A 24,579-nucleotide genomic window follows, 5' to 3' on the forward strand; every position below is an offset into this window, starting at 1 on the left:
TATATATATATATATATACACATCATATATAAGATCCCATATAAATAGGTGCTCTTAACGAAAGACGGTTAGCCCACCTGTTATCTCGTATCAGTTGACAGTAAACTGAATTTAAATGTCCAGATCTGATTCCCATGAATGTGATGCAGCACAATGGGACTTCTTTACTGATTGTACAAAGTATTGTATTAATTTTTTTTTTTTTTTTTCAGTCCAAAGGAAAGACCCATCTCCGTATTTTATTGATCATTTTAGTAACATGCGCATTGCTTCTTATATTAAATATGGGAATACCTATCAAGGTTTTGACTCTTTTAGTTTTCTCTATAACGATGACGTTTGTTTGTGTTTTCTTTATGGTTTGGTGCTTCACTATTTTGGAGGTAATTCCTTCTGAACTAACTAGACTATTCATTTTTTATAAAAATAAATAAATAATTCTTTAAGTTGTATTAATAAAGAAATCAAATGTCATAAGTTTAATTGTTTGTACAGATTAAGTTTTTGAAATTTAGAAATGAACCGAATCATTGTATTGAAGCAGGAATTTAAAAAATTTATGTTCTCAGGATCGAAAATTTTTACGTCTTAGATGTCAAGAATCAAATTTGGTTCTGTGTCTGTAGTCAAGTTTATATCTGAGCTTAATAGACCGAACTATATGTCCTATTTGGATAAAATTTTCAGGAATTTTGTGGATTGTTACCTAGTTAGTTTCATATCGATTTTAATAGATTCCGTTTATAACTTTCGTAAAAGTATTTTCTTCGCCAAACCTGATTTCAAAACGACTCATCCGATTGGGCTCAAATTTAGACGAAAGTTGAAATTAGTATTGACATGATCTAGCATACATTTTTTATTCTAGGTTCTTTCTACTGCTCCATATAAATTCAATGTATTATGTAAAACTCAATAGCAGCAAAGAGTACTGTAGAAAAAATAACTAATTGTTGCTACCGAAAGCAAGGAGTGCGAATTGCCTCGTGGCCAACGTTTACCATTATTTGCGTGCTCACCTGCTCCATCGCCATGTTTGAAATAGTTGTAGAAGCATTTACTTAATATTTAGTATAGTTGTTATGGCAAATGTATCTTTGCTTATTAAGCTTTCTCGATCAGTATTTTTAGAGAAATGTAACAGTTTAACCCAACTATAGAACTATAACTAAAAAATACAGGAAAATCGAATAACTGGTATCACTCCAAAAAGATTATTGCAAATGAACTGGGAGTCGTGATAGCTATTAAGGAAACTAGAGTGTTTGCCCCGCCGCATAGTGGTGGAAGTGGGAAAAAACCCTCCAAAATGAAACGTGCCTAATCATATTGATGAGTGTGGTTTCTTACACTCAAATACCTATAGACAAATTCACTGTAATTGGTTCTCCCATCAAACAGTATTTGTGAGCCTAGACCTAATATTAGAGACATTATTTCGACATTGGAAATAAAAGTGAGATTTTATTGGTTGTTGTTATTTTAATTTAAACTATCCAACAAAACATATTTCGGCCAAGTCAATACCAACGAAAGAGTAAACTACAAATTCTAGTTATTCAAAAGTATTTGTGTTTCTTGAAATCTTGTTCTCTAAATTTATACGGCCACTTCCGAATTAATACTGGAAAATTCGTTTTTTACATTTTTGATAGACCAGAAAAAATGAGGTTTATCGATCTTTATGTTGGGACTATTTTCCCATAAAAGTATACTCATTGAAGAACATATATCTAGGTTTTATTGACGTATTGAGAAGTATGACTGTGTTCATGTGTTAGCAAAATAAGGTGAAATCAATAATCGAATTAACTATTATGAATCAGAATATCATTTTATTTATAGGAAAAAATGATTTTATATTTTTACATCTGAAAATATTATTGTAATTAAAAAAACAAATCATCAGCACCCTGAATATTATAGGACTTTATGAGAATTACGGAAGATTTAAACAATTTGGAGGGTTTTGCACAAAAACAGAAGTTTCCCACCACCTTGCACCATGTCCTGCTCTCTAGTCGCATTAACACCACTATTCTTAAATTATTAAATTCTAGATATTGTACACACAATTTCATATTAGTAATGCTGTCAATGATATTAATAACCCTACATTAATATAAATTTTCAATTACAACATAATTTTATTTAGGAGCAAAGAATTCTGAATGAATCAAAAAAAGAATTCGAACAAAGTCAACAATGTATGGAACAACCAAAGGCAGGATATAATTCAATTACCGATAAGGATAGTATTAAAAATAATCCTTGAGGTATGTATGTCTATTGGAAGTTTTTTTTTTGTTATTTAGCCATCAGTACAATCATATCGTTGTAATGTGGGATTTAAATTGATAATAAATTATAGATAGTATCAATGAATAAATAAAATGCCTAGTGAACCTAAAAGTTCTATACTGATTGTACCAAAATTCCTAGCATAGAATCCCCCTCCACTGATTACAACACCCAAATCCTCAAGATAAGGTCTGACACAGTTCTTCCATTTCTCTAAGTTTCACTCTACCTCTTGGATACCTACACGTAGGATTAGCATCCATTCTCCAATTAGTGTTTTTTTTTTCTTTTGATAACTTTACATTCCATAGCAGTGTTTATATTACCTTGATTATGATTGCGGTTCCCCTTTGAGAAAATGGAAAACTTTATCATTTGATAATGATTTACCCAAAACGCCAAACCATTAAAAATAGTTGATTTATCTCTAACTAACTTACTACCAAACTAATTCTTTTTTGAGAGAGAGATTATACTTTTTAATGAAAAATAATACTAGCTGTCACACTCAAGAGCAATAATTATTAGAGCTGTAAATATCCATTCATAAAATCATGTATATATTGTTTAGAAAAACAACTGAATAAATAATAATGGAAATAAATAATATAAAACAAGATAGATAATAATAATATTAATTAAAATTATGTTTGAATATCGGAAATAAAAATAAATAGATATATAATTTAATTCAAAGAAAAGCAACCAAGGTAGAGAAAATTAATAATGTTTAAATTAATTAAGTTAATTTAAGTAAAATAAATAATTTTGAAAGCCTTCATAGCTATTTAAATTCTACCAAGTGGCATTTATTCCATTTGTGCCATATATTTAAGAAAGATAATTTTTTTTTTGTGACAGTAAATTGAAATAGATAATATTTATTTGGGAATAAGTAAATTAACGGAAACAGAATATTTACGCTCTGACAGACCCAACAGCGCACTGCTGGTGGAATAATTTGATACCCTTTTCAGGATATGAACGGGTTGATACTATGGGGATATCAACAAATGTTGCAAGGAAGATATGGAGATTTGTAGGGATAGGAGCTATGTAGAAGATGTAGAAAATAGGATCCAAGAAACTGCTCTGGGGAACGCAGAACTAACAACTGATGTACCGCGCTAAAGGAACTTGGATAACATTCTTATTCCGCGCAAATTAGAGAGATGAGGTGTATGTACCTAGTGTAAGGATTGCAGTAAACGAATTTGGGGCTTGAAAAGCAAACCATTGTGCTACACTTGGTCCAAAGTTAAAAGTTACTTTGTTAGAATGTTATGGTCAGCTACTGGATAATGTATGTTCGAAATCCAAGTTGGTGGGAAGGGATATTTTGGGAATTGAGTATAAGTAGTGTGAGATGGCTACACTGTGTGGGCAACACTGACAAGATGAGAAGAGGAGATGGCGAGAAGGTTACTTTTGGAGGAGTGACTGTTGGGATTGCGCTAGACTACTGAGTGGACTTGTTGTTATTGAGTGTTTGGTACCTGGACGATATATTATATTTGGTAAAGCTCATGAAAAACACAATAAAGAATCAAGAAGGAAAGCTTTGAAGAGGCTACAAGCGGCAAACTTTAAGAAATGCAAATTTCTGCAGACTGAGTTGGTCTATCTAGGACATCTGATCTCCAAAGACGGAGTGAACGGGCTTCAACGGGCTAGGATCGGGATCCTATGAAGGTGAAGGCCATAGAGGAATATCCTAAACCCCGGAACGTAAAAGAAATAAGAGCATTTATAGGCCTATCCGGGTATTATAGGAGGTTCATCCCAAATTATGCCTAGATCTTTGACAGAATTAACGAAATCTATCGCAGCATTCGAGTTGATACCGAAACGAACCTCAGCCTTTAAAGACCTCTGCACCTGCCTGATAGGAAGCCCTGTGCTGTGTTACACCGATTTCTCACTCCCCTTCATATTTTCCACAGATTCCGGATTGCTGTGGGAGCAGTGCTCGCGCAGAAGATAAATGAATATGAAAAACCTCTGGCTTATGCTTCCCGTCAGCTTAACAGCGCAGAAAGGAATTATTCCGAAACTGAACGAGAGTTACTTGCAGTAGTGTGGGCTATGTCACAGTTCAAGTGTTACCTGTATGGACTTCAATTCAAGGTATTCACCGGTCATGCCTCATTGCGATGAACTTTCCTCATTGCGATGAACCCTCGGACTTCATTCAGATCAAGTTAGCCGAGTACGATGTCGAAGTGCAGTACAAACCTGGTAGGAACCGTAGTAATAAAGATGCTCTTAGCAGAGCTGCCCGGGTAATGATGGAAAGGTACTATTGACTAGAGAAGAAGTCATCCAGGAGCAGTAGTCCGATAGGGTTTGCTAAAACCCAAGGAGGAGGGTGCTTTTTTTTTGAAGAGGATGGGCTACATTTTAGTGTAGATGGCAACCGATGGAGGATACTAGTACCTCCTTCTCCTGTGCGACGGTTGCTCTCAGCGTGCTGTACAGAGAGTTGAGCGGAATTTTCACTGGGAGAGAATGAAAGCGGATGTTGAAGAGTATGTGGGTAAATGTGAGTGCTGTTTCCTAAGGTGCCGATCATGCCTCCTTACCAAGCGGCTCGGACCGGAGAACTGGTAGCAATGGATATACAGGGCCACTTGCCGAGGACGGCCCGGTTCGTAACTTGTGTGGATCACTTCATGCTGAGACTATCCTCGTGAAGGACACTGTATCGGAAGATGTCACCGGAGTATTCGTCTAAAATGTATATCTTAGGCATGGAGTTCCTGAGATACTTTTGACGGATCGCGGAGCCCACTTCCTCAGCCCTGTTGAAAAGGACTTGCTTGTTGGTCGGGACAAAGAAAATACAGACCACTACCTACTGCCCTTCTTCTAATGGTAGAGTGGAAAAATTTTGCCGGACCCGTATGGAATCTGTGTCTCACTACGTAAATAGCAAAGTAAACAATTGGGACCTCTATATACCAATAGCAGTTCCACCCACAGAGGGACTGGATAAACAACAAACTTTCTAAGCTATGGAAGGGAACTACGTTTACCCTTTGAGTGTGATTTACAGCCGAGAGCCAATATAGGTCACCATGACTTCATGGAAGACCTAATTATACGTCTTAATTAGGCATATTTGTACCCCCTCCGCACTAGCCAAAGATTGGAAGAGACTTCAGAAGGATCAACCAGGGAAGGTGGCTGCGAGAATTGAAGGCTGGTGATCTGGTCTACATTAAAAATGCCCTCTCGTTAGGAAAATGCCGAAAGTTCGCGATTCCATGGAATGGGCCCTTTGAAGTCATTGAGAGGTTAAGCTCTGTTAATTACAAAATTGAAAGAACGCCAGGATGTACTATGTGATGCACTTCGATAGACTCAAATTTTGCCGCTATATGTTAGCTGTAATGATATTGACAGCTTAACAGAAACGGAAAGGGATTTTGAGTTCGATAACGTCCCGGAGGACGAGTGGAGTGATAGTGAGGAGTCCAATATGTACTTCTCAGCGAGAGAATGAGTTCAGCGGAGGCCAACCGTTCGACAATGGCGTTCTCTATCACCACAGAGATGTACATCAACAAACCGAATATACCAGCGGAGAGGACGAAGACCCTGGTAGCGAGGCACATACGCCGAAGGAGGAGTGTCCTTTGACTTTGGAGCATCAAGACCAGACAGGCCAGGAGTTGATGGATCTAGATGCACCTAAGGAAGTGAGCACTGAACAAGTGGATGTACCAGCTCTCCCTGTGCTGGCTCCTGCGAGGACTAGAATAGGTCGCATTACACGGGCTTCACGGAGGTATTCTCCTGGTTAGAAAAAAAAGGATAACCATTCTGGACACCCTCATTAAAAGGGGGGAGTAATGTGAGATGGCAACACTGAGACGAGGAACTGGCGAGAAGGTTACTTTTGGAGGAGTTACTGTTGTAGTTCGAATGTGAATATTTGTTCCAGCTTGTGGAAGGTGTAATATTTGTTTGTTTTTTTACGTTAAATAACTGGATAATCATTAATTTTAAACAGGGCGGTAGAGGTAGTATGTATGTAAATTATAAAATGGCTGAAATAGGTTATATATTTTATACGCTGCAGAACGTTTTAAGTGGACTTGGATCTTCGACCTAACATTTGTTTTTCCAAGAACATTAAAGAAACTCTCCAAGGAGGGCGGTAGAAGTAGTATTTTAAGAATTTCAAATTGTTTTACGGAGTGTAAAAGATTTCGGCCATTTTCTAATTTGTAAAGGGATTCCTACGTTATCAGTCGGATTAAAAATGATAATTGAAAAGCCAGATTGACAGGACTGACTTGAATCTCCAAGATTTCTACCCTACTAGTCCGACTGACGCTTTCTAGAAAATAAACTATTGAAATTAACATATGATATTTATAAAGAACAGTAAACATTTTGTACAATATCTCCATTGAATCCAAAGTAGCAGAAAGCTTCTTTGGCCACTATTATGGTATTTGTCTGTGTGAATGAAGTTGAAGTGAAACGCACCATATGAACGTAGCATTCGCAGCCTCCCCTCCACTTTTAAATTTTCTTGATATTCCATAGCATTATTCTTAGAAGATTGATCTCTGGCTTCATGGTCACTATGACTACCGTGCTGGGGTTCATTACCTCCCTACCTAGAATTTAAATGGCGGGTGTCATGTACTGTCCATATAAATCAAAAGTTGAGGTTAGGTTGCCAACTCAAGGTTACAAGTTATCGCTTGGCAAATTTTTTAAAAATGAAGAATACTGAGAGAGCCAAGAAGTTCACTGAAGCGGATAAAAATGAAGAACTGCCAAAAGGACGTATTCAGTCACTTTTAGAGGTATTTTTTCTTCAGATTAAGGAGTAACAGTTACAGAATGTGGTCACTTAATGAAAAATAGAAGGTTAATTTTTTACAAAGTAGGCGTTCGGATGTAAAATGTTATGACTGAATTTTTTAAAGGCTGATTTCATCAATTTTTGCAAAATTTGTTAGAAAATTTGAAAGTTTCGGGGAAAAATCTGTCGGTTGACTGTGATCATGGACAAATCATCTTGTATAACCGTCGTTCAAAAAAGAGTAGTTCCTTAAAAAGTACTGAACCCAGGGGTCAGGACCCTTTATGAGTCCTACTTACTATGAGTACTACTTATAGCCCTTTTTTACAATGTGTTCCTTTTGTCAGTTAACATGCTGTAGGACCGAACGCCTCAAATATTGGCCGAAGTTTGAATTATTTTATCAAAATTTAATAACTAGTTAATGATAATTGAGTTGTTCGATCGTAAAACATGGTAACTGACAAGATGGAAACATTAACGATATTACAATGTTCAAACAGCAGTCATTTTTCTCTTAAGAAATCAAATCTTCCAAAGATTATTTCAACAATTTATTAAATCAGCCTTTAAAAAGTCAGTGATGCCAGAAACTTTTAACTCATAAATCATTTCAGTTACCATGTTTTACAAGTGAAACCATCAATTATTAACAATAATTTTATGATTCATTTAATAATAACAATTCCTTATCTTCCCATGTTTCATGAAATGAACAAAACATTAAATATAGTTATTAAAGAATGTGAATAATAGGTTACATAATAAAGATAACAGTTTAAGTTTAATAAGAAAACATTGACACAGGGTAGCAGAGAGTGGTTACAAGGTTACAAGCGGGGGAGACAGACTACCTTAGCCGCTAACTATCTGGATGAGTGTTGCCAGTAACAGTGTTGAGTAAATATAATTATTCAACTAATTAATTCTAACACATCCCCTCGATTGAAGCTTTACACAATTCACAAAATTTACATAAGTAAAGATTCAATCTCAAACATAGGTTATTTTTGGCATTTAACGCTACATTTCAGATTTTAACAAATTCTTCTTTACAAAATGATTTTGTGAGTAAATCTGCAACATTATCATTGGTGTTAATATAATCAATATTTATTACCTTTTCACTAACTAATTATTTTATAAAATGAAAACGGACATCTATATGCCAAGCCCGTTTAGAATTTTCATATGAATTTATCAGAGTAATCGCACTTGTATTATCAATATATGAATTGACACCACCGGCACTATTATCAGAATTATTGGCCCTTAACTCACTCACAATACCTACAGCAGCAGCACCGGCAGCCATATATGCGGCATCCATTGTAGAGATAGCCACGCAAGATTGTTTTCTTCAATTCCAAGCGATTGAGTTGCCTGCATAAAATGCCATGAATCCACTAGTCAATTGTCTGGGTCGTTTGGATGATCTGAACACAGTAATCTTCCTTCTGTACGGAACGTTGTATAGTACAGGTCTTTGTCTGTTTTAAACTTAATCTCCATAGGTGTCGCAACTGGTCGACATTCATCCTTGTTGAATTCTCTTAGCAATCTATTAATTACTTTAGGTTGTGTTACTTTTAACTCTTTTTGGTTTCTTCCTATTTCCATTCCTATAAATTTCGATGCCTCCTTGATTACCTTTAGATTGAATTCTTTCATCAGTGCTTGCAAAGAACTTCCAAGGCAACTTCCTCTTTTGCCTGTTATTAGAGCGCCATCAACATACAGAAAAAGAAAAATATTTCTGGAAAAATAAAAACAGAAATCATGAGATGAACGTCTAAAATTCAATTTTAACATAAAATCATTAAATTGCTGGTTTCAGAATTTTGATGCCCCTCTTAAACCATACAAAGCTCGATCCAATTTTAATGTTTTCTTTTCACCTTCCAATACCTCTGGTGTTCTTATGTAAATGTCATGATTAAGAAAACGGTTTAAAAAGGCTGTTGGAACGTCAACCTGCTTGAGTAGTGAATTATTGATTATAGCCAATGTCAACAATAAGCGTATTGTTATCATCCTGCAATCAGGTAACTAGGAAAATACTTTAAAATTATTAGTAGGTTCCTGGAAACCTCTTACTACAATTTGTACTCTTCTCGTGCCACACTGTTTTGTAGTAAGGATCCATTTCGTGTCGACTGTAATTTCTCCATCAGGTCCAAGTTTTGAGTTCTTCATGAGCTTATAACTCTTTTTCTATAGTTTCTGTCCAATCTGGAAATTGTTTAGCTTCCCTAAATGTTGTAGGAACTTGTAAGCCACCTCTATTCAAATGCCCTAGCCTTTGATGACATAGATTTTTATCTGTATTACTTTGTTTTGTATAACTTCGACCTGTAGTTCTGAACTGAAATGCTTTTTCATTAATTTTGGTTGTGTCAAATTTTAAGATATACGTTTATATATATTATATATTTTAAGATATATGTTGAGTAAAATCGCAATATATTTTAATAATTTTCATACACAAAATCATTGTATACGAATCAATAATGACTTTGACACATTTACCTGTCATTTTACCGATTGAGAGCAAATTATGCTTCAAACCAGGAACAATACCTTCAATGTTTATATTATAACCTCGACATGCTAATCGTAAGCAACCCTTATAGTTTACATACGATTTTGTCTCCGTTAGCAATGTGAATTGTAACTTCTTTCTCAAGTTTCTTGATTTCATGTATAGATGGGATAAGATCCTGTTTTAATAAATGGTTTCTAGCTCCCGAATCTATTATGAAATGTTCGGTTGCACAAAATATTTCTTCTCGGAAATTGAGTGCGACTAATGATTAATGATTTTTAGCTGAATAGGCTTTACCATGGGAATTATAATTGGATCTACCTTTGAAATTGCTTTTATTAGACTGACCTCTGTAAGATCTTCCTCCTCTGTTTTCTTATACCTGCTAGTTTAGAACAGTTAGATTTAAAATGAGCCTTGTCGCCACACTGGTAACATCCGCGGTCCTGGTTGGCTTTGAAAGAAGTTTTATCTTGCAATGAATGTGTATTCCCTTTAATTTTTAACGCCTCTTCCAAATGTCTTGCCTTGACAAAATCCATTTTTACATCTTTAATTGACTCCAATGCTGTCACTGTTGTACCAAATTCTTCTAGTAATGTCGAAAATAAATGACAAACTTTGCCAGTTTCATCAAACTGTGTACTCATATCTATTAACTCTCTAATAGTGGTGTCTAATTTCAAAAAAATGATCTTCCATGCTGTTAATTTGTGAATATTCAAGGTTAAATAACTTACGCCATAAAGTTAATTTTAAAAAAGCTGTCGTCCTCACAAAAATGTCTTTCAGGGCTTAAATCATTGTCTTAGCTGTAGTGCAATCCTTAACCTAATCGAGATGTTTATCTGAAAATCCTTCTATTATGATTGCCTTTGCCTTAGCATCTTGCAATAAAAAAGGTTTCTTTTTACCTCGTCGTCCGGAATTTCGTTCAGCACCTCATTTATTTGTTCTTTTTCTAATTTTGTATGTATTCAGAACTCTCAATTGTTGATATTAGATCCGACGAGAACACGGATTGCAGAGGGTACTTCGGCTATTGGCTTCATATAAAGACGCACGACAGTTTATGACAGTATACGACAACACAACTGAAATTATACTGGCCCCATAACCTGTGAATAATAGGTTACATAATAAAGATAACGCAGTGTAAGTTTAATAAGAAACCATTAACTTTGATAAGAAACCATTAACTTTAATAAGAAACCATTAACTGGTTGCAAGCGGGGAAGACAGACTACGTTACCTGCCAACTATCTGAATCAGTGTTGCCAGTAAGAGTGTTGAATAAATATAATTATTCAAATAATTAAACCTAACAAAGAAATCGGTCGCTAAGATTAAATAATTATTATTGCATTTATAAACAATTAGCTTGAAAAAATTTAATTTCATTACGTGAGGTAAGGTAGTCATTCAAGATCAACATTATTAATTAAACCTCAGCTTTGCTAATAAACATTACATCTTTTCGTTAAAAGTATTCCATTGATTCAATAACTTATGGACTGCAGTATAACCCTATTAGGGCTTCTATCTAATTTAGATCCATCTTATCTTATCTCTCAGCATAATTTAGGCCTTAAACCTTTATTTTAATATTTTACTGCTTTATTCTTAGTAAGAACACATGCTTCACTTGTAGTTAGATTCTTACGGGCATTTTATAAATCAGCCTTTTCTCGCTCAAAGACAAATCTTCAAACTGGAATGTCTATTATACTCATAATCCAAAGAAGCATGCCATCCGCTATTCTAACTAGTATTTTTCTTGTTATGTCACTCTCTTGGGTAATTAATAACCTCAAGCGTTTAAGTACAGGACAAACAGAAAAGGTACGGCCATTCAGATGCATGCTTAGTGGCAAAGGCGGAATATTTCTTGAGATTTGCATGTATTCCGGTTAATTTTATTAATAGCTAATCCTAACTTGGCAGAGTGTTTTAACATAAGTTGACAATTATTGGGATATACTCCAAACTTTGTTTATCTCTTATACATATATAAAGAGTTCACGGCAAGAATGATTTGTTTAAGTCAATATTCAGTTTAGTTGAATGTTTCACTTGTAATTATTTAATAAAATTTTACAATTTGGTAGTTATGAATTGATTTTATTTTATTGGTACTTGTAATTTTATTTTATTGGTTAAGAGGATATGTAAAATTTGTTGGAAAATCATTTCGCAAAGGAAATATATCTGAGTTTTTTTTTTTTTGGTAATTTAAATAACATCATTATATTCATATATTACGTTAGTGAAATATATTTTGAAACAATTATTTTCATGTGAGCAATTACTCATAGACGAATTAATAAGTATATATAGTTTTAATGTCTTTTCCTATTTCTTTTCTTCTCGTTATCGCCTTTTATTTATATTATATTATTTTATTTATATAAATCTATTTTAGTTATATATATTATCAATTAGTTTTGTTTTATTATTAGTTTTCATCTATTTTTTCACAATATATAATTTTTAAAAAATAAGTAGTAGTTTATAATATTCTATGACATGAAAGTACCTATCAGCGGCGAAGGTAATAAAGAAATAAAAATTCGGATTATTGAACTACAAAACTGCAATGATAAGGTTATTCAAACCCGTGATAGTTATGTTAATCGCATTAAAAGAAAGGTAAACATTATCATCTTTTAAAATAAATTTACTCAATAGCTGTTTAGATTACTAAAAGTAGACTACACGTAAGGGGAGCAGAAGATAATAGATGATATCTAGTCTAATCTTACTGGTAAATTTTCCACAAGTATCCCTCAAATATACCCTCTGTTGCAGAGAATAGGTCTTACTCCTAAAACCATCATCGTACTGTTGGTATTCAGTTGCGGCTACATCTTCCTCTATGTTGTAGTCGGATCCAGCTGTTTGGGATCCATCATATTGGTAATAAGCTTCTTCATCACCTTTCTGTGTTTATTCGGCCTTCTCTGGACCACTTGCCCGATATTTAACCAGGTAAGATAATACAAATTTAGTTATTATAGATTAAACTAACAATTTTCCTTATCAATAGTTAAAATGATACCTAAACCACAAAAGCTCCATAATACCCATCCTCCTACCTTACTATCTCTCTATTAGCAATCATGGGCAAAATCCTCGAAAAACTCATTTTAAAACGCCTATACCCCATCATTGATTCCGATCATATAGTCCCTGATCATCATTTTGGATTCCGAACCTCCCACTCCACTATCCAGCAATGTCACCGTGTGGTCTCGTCTTCTTTGGAGCGCGGAATGTACTGGGCGGTCTTTTTCGATGTAGAACAGGCTTTTGATCGAGTCTGGCACCCGGGACTGCTTTACAAACTCCGTAGATTCCTACTTTCTACATAATTTCTCATCATCCGTTCCTTTCTCATCGATAGATTATTCCAAGTAAACCACAATGGTTCCTATTCATCCCTCTATTCTCAGTCCGCTGGTGTTCCTCAAGGTAGTATCCTCGGTCCCATCCTCTACACAATCTATACAGCTGACATCCCAACGAATCCTAACACTATCCTCACCACGTATACTGATTACACATGTGTGCTCGCTGTTAATAATAACCCTTTGATTGCATCCCAAACTCTTCAATCCCATATCACTGCCCTCGAAGAATGGTGTAATTAGAGCATTATAATAAATCCCATCAAATCACCTTTACCCTTCGCCGTTAACCTTCCGACTGCCCTACAGTCTCCTTTAACAATGTTGAGCTTACCCCTGTTGAACAAATCCGCTACCTTGGACTACATCTAGACAAACGACTAACTTGGAATCCTCACACAAGACTGAAAATACAGGAAACTGCACAGCGATTTCGACAATTACAGCACTTAATGGACAAATAGTCTAAACTTTCAATTCATTACAAAAGACTAATCTACATGACTATAATAAGGCCAATATGGACATACGGGGTTGAACTTTGGGACTCCACTAAACCTTCGAATTCCTCTCGTGTCCAATCATTGCAATCCAAAATCCTTCTTAAAATCCTCAATGCTCCTTACTTTATCACAAATAAAATCATAGTTAAAGACCTTAATGTTCCATATGTAACCGATCTACAATGAAAAATGAATCTTGACAAACCCACCTTGGTTGTGTGCAACTCTGGTAACCGCCTGAGGTTGGCAAAAAGGACCACATGCTGGACTGTTTCCCACACCAGATACCAATGCCAATATATACAACAATGAAAATAGTTTGAATCAGTGGAAATTTGCGATTGGTCACCAATAATTCATTAGATTGATTATTGACTAGATTCTTAAGTCGAAAAAATACTTGTCTTATTCGATCCAGGTTGGTTTATAAATTGCTCAAAAAATATTGATTTAATTGTTGTCAATATATCAATAAACTATTATCGCACTGAAACATGCAAACATTATTATCGATTAAATATAAACCGTTGGTGTTATCATTGCAGTGGTAATGTTCCACATAATAGCGTATCTCAAAAGTATTTGTAATCAACCGACAACCCATGCTTTGATTACTTTTGTTACTTTTTCTTCAATAATAGTTTTTATGAGTAAATTTCGTACTAATGAAATGAAATGAAAAAATATTGTATTCTGGGACATATGTCCCCTAAGAATAAATACATGGTTCATATATTAAGATTTTTATCTGGCAAGCATTTACTAATTTTCAGATAGTAGAATGAAATTACATTGGTATATTGGCTTTACTACCGTTTATAATGTGAATGAATATATGTCTATTTATTTGATTACAATGGTGTGGAGGTTTGATTATACAATAAGTGGAGGAATAGGTGTTGTTTAAAGGAAAGAATGGATGAGGACTGTTGAATGGAGATGGGGAGAGAATTCCAGAATGAGGTTGCACGTATGAGGAAGGATTTGCTAAAGAAGGCGGTTCTATAGGAGGGCATATATAAATCAACAGGTTGGGATCTGGTGTTTAATGAGTGGATGGATGAACGAAGAGTGAGGAGATCTAGAATATAGGTAGGTTTTTTGATTTTAAGAACTTGGAATAGGAAAACACCAAGGAGGTATTGCCTTCGGGAGATTGGATAGAGGTAATTCAACTCGATGTACCAGCAGGAGACTTGAGAGCGCCTAGGGAACCCAAAGATAAATCTTACAAAACAATTCATGAGTCTCTTCAGTTTCAACTCTAGTCCTGCAGATAGCCCTCCATACACGAGGATCTGGAAAAGATTAAGGAAAGCTTTTTGCTCGAGAAAATTGGGAAAAAAGTTGGGAGTGGACTAATCTTTCTAGTGGCTTGGCCAAATTGGATAAAATGGATATTGGCCAAAATTCGGAAATTGAAGGCGGAGGAGGAACATTGTTCAATGGTCGGACGAAGAATTTCTTCCAGGCTTTGGGAAAAACGGAATTTTGAAGGGAGAAGTTATAAATGTGCAGGAAGGCAGGAAGAATGGCAGGGAGACAAAGTATGATGATCTTTACAGGAACATTGTCTGGGCCGTAATCGTTAGTTCTGGACTTGAGGTTAAGTCATCTGGAGACACATTCAAGAAATAAAATTTATTGGGATCAAATGGGATTTAAGGGATGTGAAGAGATGGAAATTCCCATGAGGTTGTTGAAGGAGGAGGAGCAGCATAGAAAGTATTAAGCTCTTCTGGATCAACTGCGCAATGTGGACAGGATTTAGAACTTATAACGGAGAGGTTCTTTAGGATTTTCCATTTAGATTTAGGATCAGGTGCTTGGGATAGGATGTTGTGAAAGTAATGCTCCCTGACGCAGCGTAAGGATGTTTGGGTAAGGTTTCGAAGGGGCTTAAAGGTGGAATAGTGCTCTGAACTTCGGGTGCGTCTGAAGCGTCTTCTGGCAACATCTCGTCTTCTCATTTAATTTCTTATTTCTAAGTTGATCCAGGGAGCCGGAGAGCGTTTGAAGGTACGGGTTTTAAGAGGAGCGTATTGGTTTAGGAATTTAAGGAGATTCGAGGATAGGCATTCGACCATGACATCAATGGATACAAGTGAATAAATAGATTCTAAGGAGAGGGAAAGTTCATCAAGGTAGGGACCAGGTCTATGGTTAAGAAATCAAGGTTTCGCCAACTAATTTTCTTTGGTATAATCAAGGGAGTGAGAATGTTGGAGGAAATTCTGATTAGGTTATGGGAGGAAAGAAAAGACATAGAAATTTGGGAGGAGGATAAAAGATTCTGTGGGGTATCAATAATAAATACATCTAGCCAGGTATCAGTGGACAGGGTATGATGTGTGGATTGGTAGGGAACAATATAAAGGTCTAGGGAGAAAATACCTTCTGTGAGAAGGTTGGTGTTGAGATCGCCTGCGATTATTATGTTTTGGAAGAGAGGAATATATGAGAGGAAGGAGGATTCAAATGCATCATCAAAACGGACTCGAGGTAGGCGATAAATAACAATACTAATCTAAGTACTCACAAAGTTTTTCTGACATAAATTAACCAACTTTGTATATTTTATAGAGACCTGATAGTATTCAAAAATCAATATTATTACTAATCATTGTTTTTATAAAATTTTTAGGAAATAAACTAAGAACTAAACGACATTTCAAGTTATATTAAATTTATCTCCAAATGATGTTCTATTATAATTTCCATCAGGGCTTAGAAAGCCTAAGAGTTCCTTTAATAGGATAATTAAAAACGTATTTAAGTCTCATTGAAGTATTTTATTGAAGTTCCTATTTGGGATTATCACCCTTCATTTTAATACCATTTTCTGGCTGATTTACTTCCTTAAAATAATATAATAAATTTTACCTAGTTATTAGAAACAAATTCAACCAAGACTACTTAAAATTCACTATATTTGTTCAGTATATTTAAAAGTAAAGGCTACTCAAGAGTTTGAACACTGGGAAGGAATATTAACAATAAATTTTCCATTTAAAACGAATAACACTACAGTCTGTCTTTTCTAACGCGTTATGAATAATAAAAGGAAAGTAGATAATGCTGCGTATGGCAGGCTAGCTTTAACTGCAACAGTAACAAAGAAATCAGATTCTAAAGTAACGAAGAAGCAATAATGAGTTAATTATTGGAAAATAAATTAAAATTAAATTGAATTGCTTACAGCTGAATTCTTGATATGTCAAGAGTCATGTAAGACCAATAATATGGGTCCAATAATATGGTGTTTTGTCGATCTTTAGAAAAACCTTTATTAATGTGATTTTCGAACTAAATATTGACTCAGCAGTATATAGTTAATTAGACATATAAACCTTTGTTCACTTTATGATTGTTTTATTGATGGAAACACTTGGCGGGTGAATGAGATTCAGTTATAACAACTTAGACGATTTATATGGTCCTGTCACTCTCGGCGTTAATTCTTGTCAATTAATTTAAAGGAATAATTCTTCTATTTACATAATTGTAATGATTTTAAAAATGAATATGAAAAAGAAGAAAAGAGACAAACCGATTCAAATTTGATAAAGTTTGTAGTCAATTAACTTAAATATTTTTAACCACAAACCTATCCACACCTGTCTCGTGAACAGAAATTAGAATTAGCGGTAACTAAAAAAAATTCAACAAACTATAATACGGATATCAGATATATCCAAAACCATCTGACGAGAAATCGATTTATTTGAAGATGATCGATTTAGAGGTAGATACTTCGAAAAAGTATATCGCGCATTGCTAAGAGTGCCACCAACTATCACTCGCGAAGAGCTTTTTCGACAGTTAGTAATTTTTGCACAAAACGTTCACGTTCCAGGCTTAATTAATGCACTATTTTTTTTTTAAGATTACATTTCAAAAAAATGCAATATTACCTTAGAATCACACTTTTTTATTATTTAAATACATCAGATGTTCCTTGTTCTTTTACTTTATGTGATTCTTGATTATCTATATGCAAATGATTTTTTGTGATATTTACTCTTTCTAATAAAACTGGCAAATAAAACAAAGAACCACCTGTGTTTTTTTTCTTTTATTAAAATTCCTAATACAGGTATTAAAAACGGTATTCCGGTTAGTACAAGAGCCGGAAAGGAAAAAAGGCAGTTATCTCACCCCAATTTTTGATTAATTTAATGAAAACTATGTATAATTAATAGTCAAAATTGATGAGTCTGCCAAGTATAGGTAGGAGGAATAAAAAATGGCGACTGTTTCAAAACCTTAAAAAACACTAATTTTCCATTCGGTGCTCTATATTTTAAAAACTACTAACACTAGAAAACCTAGGAGCACATTATTTAAAGAAGAGTAAATTTGCTGAAATATTAGCCTTAAAAGAGCTATATACGCCCAATAGTCTCGAGATACAGCTTTTTAAAAAGCAAAATTTCTTAAAAATCTACTGAAAGATTAGTAGTTAGTTAATTTATTTTGAGAAATCTATATCTCAGGAACTGTGTGACATAGAGATGTCTATTAGTACTCAAATTAAAGCTAGTTTAATGGGCTATGAAGTAGTTTATAACGTTTATCGTCGTAGGAGTAGTAGTTTTCATGGCATATGGTAAAATAAATTGATTTGTAGTTGTTTGGACAATAAGTTTGATTTATGAAAAACTTCATTTCAGAAGCCATTTGACGTACAGATGTCTGCCAACGCTCAAATTAAAGATAGTTAAATTTACTATAAAATAGTTAATAATATTTATCTTTGTAGGACTAGTAGTTTTTATGATATTTGACAAAATAAACTCACAAAATGTTAATTTTTAGTTGTTCGTATAAAATGTTGGATTTTTGAAAAAAATATATCTCTAGATCCATATGTCAGTCAACACTCAAAATAAAGGAAATTTAACTTACTATAAAGTAAGCATAAACAGTAGTTTATGACATTTATCTTCGTAGGGGTAGTAGTTTTTATGATATTCACATATGAATATAAAATTGTCCGAACAACTATAAATCAATTTACATTAGTAAATTTCATGAAAACTATTACTCGTTCGAAGATAAACATCATAAACTACTTTATAGCTCATTAAACTAGCTTTGATTTGATTGCTAATAGACATTTGTACGTCAAATGGTTTTTGAGACATCGATTTTTCAAAATAAATTCACTAACTACCGATCTTTCAGTACGTCCCATACAACAGTTTTATGAAATTTTGCTTTTTAAAAAGCTATATCTAGAAAACTATTTAACGTAAATAAATTAGGGCTCATATTTTAAAAAATTTTCTCTTCTTTATATGACGTTCTATTAGGTTTTCTTTTGTCGTTCCTACTTTTTGAGATATTGAGTTCCGAATGAAAATTTAGTTTTTTTTATTGCTTTGCAACAGCCACCATTTTTTATTCCCCCTACCTATACTTGGCAGACTCATGAATTTTGGCTAGTAATTATACATAGTTTTCATTAAAGTAATCAAAAATTGGGGTGAGATAACTGCCTTTTTTTCTTCTCTTGGGCTCTTGAACTAGGTATTAAAGTATAGAAAATACCGAATATTGGAACTTTTAGCCCGATATTGCAATCCCTAGTTGCTACTAAGTGAAAATCCATTAGTTTAGAAGATTTATTTCTTTTAGCTAATGTTCGACTTTTAATATTTTTTTTTTCTAGAAAGAAAAATCAGAGGATAAAAAAATAAGTAAAGCTCAGCAAGATGCAGTAACCAGTATTGGACAGAACGAATTAAGCATTGGAAGGAGTACAATCAATCAAGCTTCAGAAGCTAAGGAAACACAGAAGCTTCTCACAGCAGAAGGAGAGGACAAATAAAAAATACTTTTAAAAAATACATATCTTATTGTGTAAACCACTAAGGCTCTGTTTGCTTTAAGTTGTCAATGCCTTCCGAAAGGACCAGACTTATTCAGAGAAACGAGGAAGAAAAACGTGAGTACTTACAAAATTAAGAAAAAAAACAAAAGCCAAGTAAAATAACTGTATTTCTGATACCACTAAGGTCAAACATTTTCACACACATATATAGATTAAGATATCGATTAGTACCCTAAACAAATCATCACAGATGTTGAGGTACTGTATTTGACCCTAAATTGGTGTCGGGACCTTATATTTTCATCCAAATAGCTCTCGGATCTCGGATTCTCTTCCATAAAATATTCATCATGCATTGAGCTATTTCATTTTCCTTCCATTTTTTAATTCATTATTTGTCTTAGCTCATATTTTAACCTATGTCAAAGGTTTCATCATTTTAAACAGTTTTCTTATTTACACAATATACAAATTTAAAATTGTGTAAACAGAAAACTTTTAAACATTCAAAGTTAGAAAATAATAATATAAATGTTTATGATTGACATGAGGTATAGTACCCTGCAATAGGAAAAAAAATTTTGGAGGAAGCAATAGGTCTGTTTAATAATGGTTTGAAGGCTGAAACGTTAAAAAATAATGAGCAAAGTGAGAGAGTGAATCTTTTTTAAAAAAAAGATTTTTGTGGTTTTAATCTAATTTACCTAATCTTAAAAAATAAATTAATGTATTATACACAAATAAACTGATCTCTTTAAAAATGTTATATACATTATTTTAAAGTATGCAACATACAATCAAATTTTAAACATGTATTTTTAAAATAATCTTAAATTTGTATATAAAAAATAATTATATATATTTTTTTATGAATGTGTTTTGTCATACATTTGAAGCTACAAAAAAAACATGACAAATAAAGTTTTTTCTTCGTTTATTTGTTTAAAGACACGATCTATCCAATCAGGATTGTCAGATTAACCAAGAATCTTAGGTTGTTAATGTCACATGGCCAAGACATGCCATACAACCTTCAATCATAAGAGAATAATCAATTTCGAATTTATTTTACAAATTATAAAAATATAATTTCTCAAAGAAGACCTAACAATTTTCTTCCCATAATTAATCTGTGTTTATTAATGAAGAGAGGAAGAGTTGCAGGGCATCAGCTAAATTAATATTAATTCTTTGACAGACAAAACAGAAAAAAATATACGTCAACAGCTCTTGTTTTTGTTATTCATCCTAAGCTCATTACTATAACCAGTAGATGCTCCTTGGAAATATGAATTATACAATCAAAAATCTTGACAATAGCTTCTAAATTTTTAAAAACACGATTCCATATCCATAACAGTATTTTTTTCAATCCATAACGAGACGCAATGAGAATTTTGGTATTGAAAACAAAATCGTTTGCCCATTTTTAATTTTCAGCGACACGATGATTATTCATTTCAAATATGCGGATGAATACATGATTTTTAACGTATAATTTATTTTTTAGTGACTGTATAAACGTATTAGTTTATTAGTAATCTATTCAATACTAATTAATTTAGACCCAAACATCATAAAGGAAGCTCCTAATAACTATGAACTGTATTCGGTTTATCTGTTTTCAAAACTCAATACTTTGAAGAGTAAAATTTCAAAATGATCCCATGATATGAATATGTATATATATTTTTTAAATTAAAGCATATTTTTTTAGTACTAAGAGGACTAGTAGATGTATGAGCCTTTCCAGCAATTTCAAATATTATTCAATAAAAATCTTTAAACCTTAAACTACATGTAATGTTTTTTGAAAATTACGAACTTTCCTAAGTGTTCATTAGCCAGTGTTTGTATTATTAAGTAATTGCAACTAAAAGAAGTTGAAGAGGGACTAAATTAACATAGATCTTTCATAAACAAAAAAGATCAAATAACTATGAGAAGCATTGACACAATAAAATGTTTTCCAAAATTGGAATACGAGTATGCGGTGTGTCGCATCACAACACCACATTGCATACAACTGTGGCTGCTTAGACAAATACATTAATTCCTTCCTGTATCTTTCAATACATCGTAAAGGTAATGATTTGTAATATATAATTATAAATAAATTATGTAATATAATTTATAACATACAATATATTCTAATTATTTATGATAAATTTTCCGATAAAGATCTCACATTTATTTAATTATTTATTGTTTATTTTATATTATGTGACAACTAGATTATCCTTCAAACAAGCATCTAGAATGTTCCAGAAGATTTATAGATTTGGAATTATTTCAAGTATTAATTATACAAAACTTTCCATGGGAGACTGAGAAAAATCTTGTTAAAACAAGGGTACAAACTTCAATACGTCATATCTTTGATAATACTTGTCCAATTTAAACAATGTTTTTAATGTTTTGTGAAAGGTTTAGTTGCTTTTCAAAAGCACATATAAAAATAGCATTTAATAAAAACAATAAAGTAAAAAAATCGGTCCACCCGTTTCTGAAGTAACCATGACACAGACATACAAACAGACCAATGGACAAACAAAATTTTGTTTGGACTCGGAGGTCTCTTAAAAGATTTGCACATCGAAAATTCTATCCGATTACAATACACTCCTTACCCGAGCGATAAGCAAAGTGAAAATACTAGTATATCGCCATACCTCTGCAAGTAGTGATCTGATTTTAATTCTGCTTGATAGGGGGAAGTTTTTTATAAATCCAAGCAAGAGTTGGGATAATAGAAATGTGCTCAATATGAAATGAATTAATAACTTAATCTTAATTTTAATATTTGATGATTAAAGCCCAAAATAAATCGAATCATATACAAACTGGCACATGTATAATGGATATTATTTATTGAATAATATCAAGGATTTCGTCTAGAATACGTGCTTTTATGTAATATGGTAGCATCAATCCCTATTCTGGCTCTCAGGAGCAATATAGTCTGACGAATGGGGTGTCAAAAGGAATCAAATTTCATGAATTTCAAATATTAATTTTTTTACTGGGTTATTAAAAAAATGAGAGGTGGACAGATGGAATCAATCAGTACAAATAGGATTTTAAAGATTTCGACGCGTACAATAAAACTCGAGAGCGTTCCTGTAGGACGTATATTGGGCTCTTTGTTTTAATGGCCAAAGAATAATCGATTTTGAGATAGCACACGATTTAGGCACGGGTCAAATCTTATTCTATGGTTAGCTACCACCACGCCATTGTTGCTATGGGATACCGTATCACACGCTTTGTTCTTTGGCATGCTTCAAGATGTTGCGAAATATTAATTATACTCAAAGAAAAAGGGTAGCTGACAGATCTTGTTCTTTTACCCCAGTAATGTTCAAAGCGTACTTTAATACTCCCTGGACAATATCAGGTTAAGATTAGCTTCAATGAGTTACTAATTTCACCACCAAGCATAGGATGTTTTTCATTGGAACCTGGTCATTACTTATTCAATGAAATGTTATTAACTTCATTCAATTAATTTTAAATATTTTGGAGTTTGTGGCTTTGAGCACTTACTCAGCCTCCACTGCCTCATTACCAGTGATGCGGTGAGAGGGATGCGCTAGGATCTCAAATAGCTCTGTCCTACCTCTTATACGTAGGGACATAGTGGGCTCAGAGATCCTTAGTATAAGATGCTCAGAAGGAAAATATCGTTGTTTTCATCCGAAAATACACTGTGTATCAAATTTAATTTCTAAAAAAAATTAATGTAAGCTATGTTTGGAAAACTATTGTATTTACTTAGTGTTGATCCAAAAAAAAATCAATACTTATGCACATAATTATATATATATGTAAATTTACAATAATTTAATCGATTCTGCTAAATATGTTACTAAAGCAATACAACACACTATAAATATATTACATCTTATAAGGTGATAAACTTATGTTAATAAGTGTAAGAAGATGGTCTTGAAAGTGACTTTATATCTTGCAAGATTCAGCTCGATGAAGGAGGATCCTCATGTCGATAGTGTAAATATTGTTTATAAGAGTGTAAATATAACTAGAGATTATTTTCATTATTATTCTATTTTATTTATCGATCATTTCTTATTCCTATCTTTCCGTTTGCATATATTTAGAGAGAGCTTTTATTTATTTTCTATGTACTTTTTATATTTATATATTTTTTCATTTGTTTTCTTATTTTTATTCTTATGTTATTTTATTTTAGTAGGAAGGTAATCAGTTATCACTATTACTTATTGCCCAACATATGGTAGATTGTAATATTTATTAATAAATAAAACTTTTTTAGTTCTACAATAAATATGTCGGTAAAAACATCAATACCTAAGTAAACTATTTCTTATGTGTATAGTGGTGAAGCATGCTGCTTTATTAATTATATGTTTTGAATAGACTTCATTGATAACATTATATTGTTTATACGAATGAGATTGACATAGCTTATACTTCCAATGAGTTGAAGACAAAAATGGAACATACCTAAGGCGAAGGTTCTCGCAGGATTAAACTAGTATATATATTATATAGTATATTTTTATGGAACAACACTTGACAATCATTTGCTATAGCGCAAGTATATAATATTCTTCAGTGATGAGAACGTTACATAACAGGCGATTCCGGTGGAGTTGGTAATTTATTTTATTTTTTTCAGGTCGCCGGAAACTTGATAATAGAGGTTGACTATTTAACCTAATGTTCGCCCTTCACCATCCGGGGCCTCCTCTTGACCTTTGTATTTAAAATAAATATTTCTAGACAAAAACTAAAATGTCGTGGTTATAGTTGGTATTGTACTGGTATACACTGTAATTTTATTCAGTTTGCTTATAGGCTTCACTAAAATAATTATTAGCTAAGTTGAGGAATACTCACCAATAATTAAATACGGTATACGGTACATTGTATATAAATATAATCTATATAGAAATATTAACTGGTGTACCTATGATAGATAATAAATAATAAATCTATCAACTTTAGTATAAGATACCATACTCAGAAGGAAAATATCAGTGTTTTCATCCGAAAATTTTATGTTTATCAAATTTAATTTAAAAAAAAAATTAATAGCCATGTTTGGAAAACTATTGTATTTACTTAGTGTTGGAACAAAAAAATCAATATTTATTCACATATGTATATATATATATATA

At 33.0% G+C, this 24,579-nt stretch overlaps 1 protein-coding gene across 1 annotated transcript; it reads left to right on the plus strand.

Annotated features, from left to right (window-relative positions):
* The first annotated feature begins 6,672 nt into the window (after positions 1-6,672).
* LOC106691369 (uncharacterized) lies at positions 6,673-24,202 on the plus strand. Its single transcript, XM_014437111.2, has 4 exons — positions 6,673-7,124; positions 12,477-12,656; positions 19,253-19,528; positions 24,078-24,202. Exons 1-3 carry the CDS (start codon positions 7,038-7,040, stop codon positions 19,409-19,411), a joined length of 426 nt encoding a protein of 141 aa, XP_014292597.1. The 5' UTR covers positions 6,673-7,037; the 3' UTR covers positions 19,412-19,528; positions 24,078-24,202.
* Positions 24,203-24,579: the final 377 nt, after the last annotated feature.

This window comes from Halyomorpha halys, unplaced genomic scaffold (genome assembly GCF_000696795.3).
Source record: "Halyomorpha halys isolate HHAL.00 unplaced genomic scaffold, Hhal_1.1 Scaffold2287.1, whole genome shotgun sequence".
NCBI lineage: Eukaryota > Metazoa > Arthropoda > Insecta > Hemiptera > Pentatomidae > Halyomorpha > Halyomorpha halys.